The sequence below is a fragment of the Gekko japonicus genome, unplaced genomic scaffold, assembly GCF_001447785.1.
Source record: "Gekko japonicus isolate JY-2015 unplaced genomic scaffold, Gekko_japonicus_V1.1 scaffold48, whole genome shotgun sequence".
Classification (NCBI taxonomy): domain Eukaryota; kingdom Metazoa; phylum Chordata; class Lepidosauria; order Squamata; family Gekkonidae; genus Gekko; species Gekko japonicus.
The window spans coordinates 2,087,698-2,095,789 of NW_015174273.1; the positions used below are offsets into that span (position 1 = coordinate 2,087,698).

Below are 8,092 nucleotides of genomic sequence, written 5' to 3' on the forward strand. Positions count from 1 at the left end.
CTGCTCTGAGTTCTTGGAATAGAGAAGTCTATAAATCTGAATTCTGTTATTCCTCCAGTGTGTCCAGAGATTAATTTATTACAACCAGATTTCTGGAACTCTAATTGATACAGAAGCCACATTCTCCAAGTAAATATGACTCCTGATCCCACAGATGTTGAACCTGTCTGTGGTTAGTCCATGGTGTGGGGAATGCCCTCTGCATATGATCTGCAGCTCCCTTATCATCACATATTTCATAAAGGAATTACATTCCTGTTCCATGACAAGCTCTTGCCTGGTTTTAGTTCTAAATACTGCATTAGAAGAGACTCTGGGTGAACTTCTTACAACAACTTTTACCAGCACAGATTAGACTAGGGTAATTAAGCAAAGAAAGATAAGTGTTTAGAATTACTGCCAAATTACTGCACCACTGCATTAATTTAACAGGGGGGGGAGATGGGGGGGTTGTGGTGATTTGTCAGGAATACAAAACACTCCAAGCTGGGAGACAGAAATCAATTACAGGCTGGGCAAAGGGATGAGAAGCAAAAAAGGGAAACAATGCAGCTTTGCAGAAAATTAGTTAATAAAATGACCTGCTGAATTGTTTGTGTTTAATTGCATGATAAACATCTAGTAACCATCTTATTATTGTTATAATACTAAGTAACTTGCACACACCCTCCAAGTTTCTTTTTCTGAGCTAGGATAAGGGGACAGGAAGGTCAGTCAGCCTGAAGTTTCTGTCTAACAGGCAGAGCTGAAACATCTCTCTTCAATGATCAGCAAAAATTATTACTGTCCTCATCGCAGTGCTACTCACGTTACTCTTAACATGGATTATGGTAGCATAACTGGCAATAAAGACTGAACTCTTGTACGGGATGGAGGGATACGGACTTACACTTACCAAGTTTTGGTGAAGCTGTTTGGATATTAGTTTCTGTTTCTTCTGCCAGAGAAGCTGTTGTGGCTCTTTTCAGCTCCGGGTCCAGGCTGAGTGGAGGTAAGGAGGGTGCGAAGGAGGGTAAGAAATTAGAACCTAAAACACTGTTATGTGGCGATGACTGAGGAGCAGCCTCGGAGGAAACTAGGGACCCTGTCACCTCAACTTCAACTTCGCTGGTAGGCACGGGGAAGTACGAGGTATGCACCACAGACGGCACCCAGGCAGACAATGCAGTCGGATCCGCGGGAGTGATGGGATCTTGTCCGATCCTGTCGGGGCCGAGGTGGGTAGGAGAGTCATACTCGAAAATCTTGTCCACAAAGACCCACTTGAGGCCGGCGATGCAGAGGCACAGACTGATCAGGCAAGCCAAAATGGGGACAATGCAGATTTTCTCAGAGTTCAGACAGCCCTTCAGTTGTTCCGCTTCCAGGCAGATACAGCAAGTAGCAGCCAGGCCTGCTATCCCTTGCACCCTTGTCTCCTCTCTTTGAGTCTCTGGCACATCCTCCTCAGCAGGGAGCCCCTCGAGGGATGCAGTGGGGCTCAGCTGCATTGAGGGGCTGGGAAAAGCCTCCAGAGTGGCTTCAGACATATTTAATCATATATATAGAGATTTTTTTTTTCAGTTGAGCACTCCTTTAGAAGGCCCTAAAACTCTACCCTAGTCCATCTTTTTACAAAGCAAGCGAGAGAGCCGGGGGTGGGGAGGGGGAGAGAACAGATCCACAAAAATCTTACAGCATCATAGTACAAAAATCAGAAAAGAGTTGAAGAGTCTGAATGTGACCCAAATAAAGGAGGGAAGGGGAGGGGGAAAGGGGGGGAACATCCTCTCAAACAATTTAAAAGGAGACACGAAGCATCTCAGAATGATTCAGCTTCTTTCCAGCTTCACTTTTAAATAATTTTGTTTATAATCCTTTCGATTATCCTCAAACCGTTCAAATTCTTCGGGGAGCCGAAAGGATGGGACGCAAATAAACGCTGCAACCTTGAACAAAATTGTCCTAAGTGAACCAACAGCCCAGAGGGAAAGGCTGGCTTCTCACCTTGAGCGTCTGAGGCTGGTGGCTGCTTAAATGGAGGAGAAAACAGCCGTCATGCAGTAGGAGCAAAAGGAAAACCAGTAAGAAGGGGAGCAGCAGCAGCAGCAGTGGCGGCAGCGGCGGCAGGAGCAGCAGCAGTGACAGTAGCAACAGCATCCTGTTATGCACAAGCGCCGGCAGAAAGAGGCTGAATCATTACAGAGCAGCAGGTGCCTGTTCCCTGAGCATCACTGCAAGCAATATCACTGCCGGGAGATCTGAAAGGAAGGGGATGGCAACTCTCTCCTCTCAGTTCTTGCTGTCTCCTGTTTCATGGTCCCTCGTCAGTACTTTAGTGCCTGCCTCCCTTCCTTCCCTCTGCTCTTCTGATGTACAGATTTCCCTCCTCTCCTTTCTCTCTCTCTCTCCCATCCTCCACCCCACCCCTCTTTCCCTTTCTCTCTCTAACATTCTCTTTCTCCCACTGTGTGGTCATGAAAGGATGCCAATCGATCAGAGCAATCTAACAAAGCTGCAATGAGGATGAGGGCGGGGAAGGTTGTAGGTGGCAGCCTTATGGGCTGGACCTGATGCGAAGACTGTCGGATATCCGATCCCTCCCAAGGGACGCAGGCCTTTCAGCTTCAGTTTCTGCCTGCCTGCTACCTACAGATGAAGTTAGCCTTCTTACCATCCTAGAAAAATGCATGCATCAGAACTGCAATTTAAGGATAGTTTGTTTTTACAAAGATCCAACTTTGGACAAACTTGTATTTCAGACACAATGTTCTTCTGAGCAATCTATGGTTTTTGGAAACAGTATTTCTAAAACTATACTAATGATAATATTGCATTTACTTTTGGTGGGCCTACATGTGCACACACACGTGCACACAACACACACCCTTTGAACCCACTGTTTACACTTTTATCTCTATGCCTATACATGTATGCCTGCCAACTGAGGATACAACTTTACACATTCGATGAAGTACACTCTGTCCACAAAAGCTTACACCATAATAAATCTGTTCCCCTTTAGAGTGCCACAAAGACTTTTTATTTTATTGAGGGAGTGCACATTTTAGTAAAACACACATATTACCTGTCATATTTAAAAATAAAATACATGTTTGGTTTCCTAGGGAAGAATGCTCGAATTTGCCTCTGGTACCAAAAAAGAAATACTGCAGACTGAGTAATGCTTTCTAGTTTGTAATTCAAACTGCTGCATTTTAAGTCTAATATTTAAAGAATGAGCAACTTAACAATGTGTGCTAAACTGTAGAAACCTGATTTCTTAAACAGTAAAGGAAACTATGAATTATAAATAGCTAAGTTACAACACCATTGGCATGCATAGTTCCTGCACCTTGGACAGTGCTTCCTTTGGGATTATCTGAGGTCATTCAAGGCACCATGGAAAAGGACGGGCATATACACTCGGAATTCCCTTATTTTGCCTCTGTGATGCTGAGGTAATGGGTCTCTTTGCTGTTTTTTTTTTTGGGGGGGAAGGGGTAGCTCCGGCTGCTCTGATCCTCATATGATGAAAATGTATGGTGTCCATCAAAAAATTAACTTACAATACTGCACTGGCCAAAACCTCTAATTGCCATTGGATGTTTATTGGCAAAACAAAATAGAAGCAACCCATAATCCAAGAAACCATTCTTTGGTTTATGGTTTGCCTCTGTTTTGGACAGCAGGCTTCATTGTCCATGGCTTCATGTGAAGCCATTTACTGTACATGCAATGAGTGTAATAACAAAAACAAGTCTGACCAGGGCACCGTTTTCAGACAGCAGCTTCCGTGATATTTCACATATGTGATCATTCCTCAAGAGCCCCCATACTTCTGGCTATTAATTTGAAAGGTATAAAAATCCCCCATCAAATGCCCTTAAAATTGCACTGCCATGTTTCAATGTCATCTTGAATATATATCTGAGCGGGCTTTGGATCCTTACAATGAATCCAACCCCCCATTTCTTTCACCCCCTCCTTGAGCAAACCATAACAGCACCCCTGAATTTGACTACAGCATTTTATTTTCACTCCAGATGTGAATAAGAAGTATCCGGACACGGAATTCCATATCTTCCCTTGCTTTCAGAGCACTTCTATTCTTTGCATTCAGTGAAATATTCAATTGTGGCTCCCCCTTTTTATTGCTCGGTTTTGGGTATGTATTGCACAAAAGAAAAGCCTGAGTATGGTTAGGGAAAATGTAAGTAACATTTGCATAAAGAAGATTTATTGGCACTATAGGAGCTCCTTTGGAGATTTCTGCTGTCCAGTGTGTCAATACGTAGCCCCGCAACGTGTTGGGAACCCTTAATCAGCAACTCCTTGAGACTGAGCACGTCATCAACTTCTTGGGCACTGCTGAGCCTACAAGCTTCAATCAAGAGACGCTGGGGAGGAATTTGGTTAATTTTGATAATCCATTCACTCCATCAGCAGCCTCTAACAAAACCACGCAATACAATCCCTTCTGCTCAATGCAAAACACACCTAATGACTAAAGTGGCAGGAAGAATAACTATGCAAAAGTTAGGGGATTCCAAAAACCTTTACTGTAGAAATGGAGCCAAAAGGGTCTAAATATGGTGACTTTGCATGGTTTTAAAATGTCTTTATTATGATTGTCAACTCTTATACCCCCTCCAAGTACACTACCTTTTAAATCTCCACCTGAAGTAGGAGATGAGGAAGATGAAGACCCTCTCCCTCCCTCCCTCCACACCTGATCATTCACTGGGTTGGATCCCATCAGCTTTCCCACTCAGTCTCATCCAATCCCCCTCCTTACTGCAGTCACCACATCCCATATGGTGTTCGTTTATACAGGTCCCAAGATCTCCAGCATGGCCTTTTTGAGGACCCCTCCTCTCCCTTTCACATCAACAGAAAAACTGGTGGCACCCAAACCACCTGCCTCCCGAGTCTCGAGGTGATGAGCGCTACAAATGCCTGAACTGAACTGCTCCAGAAGGAAGGAAGGGCAAATGACATGAAAGAAGCGAGCAGGGGGAGCCAGCACTGCTTCTGTTCCCATTCAAAAATGATAACATCTGGGATAAGAGCTGGGAAATCTCCAGATCTGGGCGCAAATTGTAATTGTAGTAGAAATAATTACACTGATCTTCTGAAAAGTTCACAGTTTTAACTATAGTGTTTCCACATCATTATTTTCAAGCAGGTGTATGATAAAGGTCATGCTTCAGCTCCCTCAGAGCCCTGTGAGATGATTTGTGATTGCGTGTGCAGAAGATGACACAGAAGGTCAGGTTTGCTGCAGGATGCTTCCGATCTGACATAAAACACAGCCCTAATCTTAGGGATTAATCTCAGGAGCTGCGGTGGCTCAAGTGGTTAAGACGCTGAACTGCAGGCTGTGGAAGGTCGGTAGTTCAGCAGTTCGAGACCCGGGTGCCGCATGACGGAGTAAGCTCCCGTCTCTAGTTCCAGCTCCTGCCAACCTAGCAGTTCGAAAGCAAGAAATTGCAAGTAGATAAATAGGTACCACTTTGGTGGGAAGGTAACAGCGTTCCGTGCACCTTGGTGTTTAGTCATGCCGGCCACATGACCACGGAAACGTCTTCGGACAGCGCTGGCTCTTCGGCTTTGAAACGGAGAGGAGCACCGCAACCATAGAGTCGGATTCGACTGGCTTTCGAGCAAGGGAACCTTTACCTTATCTCAGGGACCCTTATTTTGCACCTCAGCCGACTTTCTCCTACACGAAGTGTTCATTCACATTTGCCTGTATTTTGGCTTGTACTGAGGTGCATAAAGGGAAGGCTCTACCAAAGCTTCTGCTGTGTTGTCCTTCTATTGGGCTTTGGGAATGCAGGAGTTAAGGAGCCCTTCCCTATGCCTCTACTCCTACAGAATTGAGAACCTCTTAAAAATCAGATGCCATAAAAGTCAAAACTGTGCTCCGTATTCTGCACACAGAATATATTATGCGAATTAACTTATTTATATTAAATTTGCATAAACTTTAGTCCAAAATTCAGTCCTGCCCTGGCTCCTGAGAAATTAGAACCTGAAGACACAGGAAGCCATAACAGAGGGGAAAGAAAAAAACGGAGGTAGTGGTGAATATTAGATATCCAGCTTTCTGCATGCAAAATAGATGCTCTGCCACTGAGTCACAGCCCACCCACACAGTGTACTAATTTGCCCCACCTATAGGTTATGATGAAATCAGGGCTTTTCCACACATTTCTTTGAAGCCCCTCTTGGAAATATGCCAGGCATACCCTAGAATAACCACTCCTGCTAGCGATTAGTTTGAACAGGGGCTGCCGCTGCCAGGCCTTGACAATTTGATTGAATGATTCAGACCTAGAATGAGATCCCACACAGTCTTTCCCTCTGAATCACCACAGTTACCCCGGCATATCTCCAGCTAGCCAGGGGCAGGGACTGCAGGGTCTGTATATGTGTGGAGTATTGTTCAGGGCAGGCAAGTTAGTATCCTAGTGGCCATGCCTGTATTCCATGCCTACTCACTGCAAAGGTGCAAGAGACAATATAGCTAAGATTGTACCTTCAGGTGGTAGTCTGCTACTCTTAGCTTGGTTGTTGGTTCACAACCCGATTCACGCATATCACAATCTGTACTCCTGTCACACTAAAAATCTATTGAAATATATGGCACTTACTATCCTGACATTGAAAAACTTTCATGTTATTTTGTACTTGTTGTAAGACTTTTAAAGAATACATACTTTTATGTAAGAATGAATGAATCACTGTAAAGAAAAGATCCTAGGGGGAAAAACACTTAAAAGTGACAAAATGGCATCTTGTAGATGATGGAGCAGGCAGAAGAAAGCTCACGGGCCTTTTGTTGTTGTTCAGTCGCACAGTCGAGTCCGACTCTTCGCGACCCCATGGACCAGCTCCTGCCAGGCCCTCCTGTCTTCCGCTGTCCTGTGAAGTTTGCTCAATTTCATGTTCGTTGCATCTATGACACTGTCTAACCATCTCATCCTTTGCCGTCCTCGTCTTCTTTGACCTTCAATCTTTCCCAGCATCAGGGTCTTCTCCAGTGAGTGCTCCCTTCTCATTTGGTTTCTAAGGCCAAAACGGGCCTTAGAAAAGCTTAAAGTAAAGGTAAAGGTTCCCTTGCTCGAAAGCCAGTCGATTCCGACTCTAGGGTTGCGGTGCTCATCTCCGTTTCAAAGCCGAAGAGCCAGCGCTGTCTGAAGACGTTTCCGTGGTCATGTGGCCGGCATGACTAAACACCAAGGTGCACGGAACGCTGTTACCTTCCCACTGGAGTGGTACCTATTTATCTACTTGCAATTTCTTGCTTTCGAACTGCTAGGTTGGCAGGAGCTGGAACTAGAGACGGGAGCTCACTCCGTCATGCGGCACCCGGGTCTCGAACTGCTGAATTACCGACCTTCCACAGCCTGCAGTTCAGCGTCTTAACCACTTGAGCCACCGCAGCTCTTAGAAAAGCTTAGCGATCATCTAATCTCCAAAAAGGCCTAGCTCTTTTGGGGTTGTTTTATGTGGTACACAAACAGGGCAACTCTTCTAAAATTTGTCTGTAGCTGTGTTTGCAATTCAAATCGTAGTCAACAGAAAAACATATTCGATTTCTACCTTTTTATGAGTACTGTCTGTATCTGGACAGGATCATATGCCAGCCTTTTAAAATAAATCCACAAAATGTTTTCGAGCCCATCTATCCATATATGTTAACCATTTGTACAATAACAACCAACTAAGAGAATAAAAGAATGAACTCTTTCAGTTTACAAAAGCTTCCTGGCCTGGCCACCTCAAGGTAATTCTTACGGTCCACAGGTGAACAGGCTTACCCTGTCCCCCCCCTCACACCTATCTTTTTTAAAAAACTCTGTGTATTTCCCCATCTCAGTCCCCGCAGAGTTATAGATCAGTTTAGCTGATTTTGTTCTGAATTGCTTTTGCTTTGCTAACATCAATCTGGTACTGAACAGAATACAGCAAGGCAGAGGCCATCTTGCTAGTGACATAATGCAGAAACTACTTCCAGAGACTATGATTGACTGCAACTTCAGACCCACATATTCAGTTTAAAGCACAACTCCATCTTTGAGTTGTACACTGTAAAATCACCACT

At 44.5% G+C, this 8,092-nt stretch overlaps 1 protein-coding gene across 1 annotated transcript in view; it reads right to left on the minus strand.

Annotated features, from left to right (window-relative positions):
• NRG1 (neuregulin 1) overlaps positions 1-1,529 on the minus strand; it is a 136,766-nt gene extending 135,237 nt beyond the window's left edge. Inside the window, exon 1 of the mRNA XM_015423728.1 lies at positions 896-1,529. Within this exon, the coding sequence (XP_015279214.1) occupies positions 896-1,529 (634 nt within the window). The remainder of the gene's footprint in view (positions 1-895) is intronic.
• Positions 1,530-8,092: the final 6,563 nt, after the last annotated feature.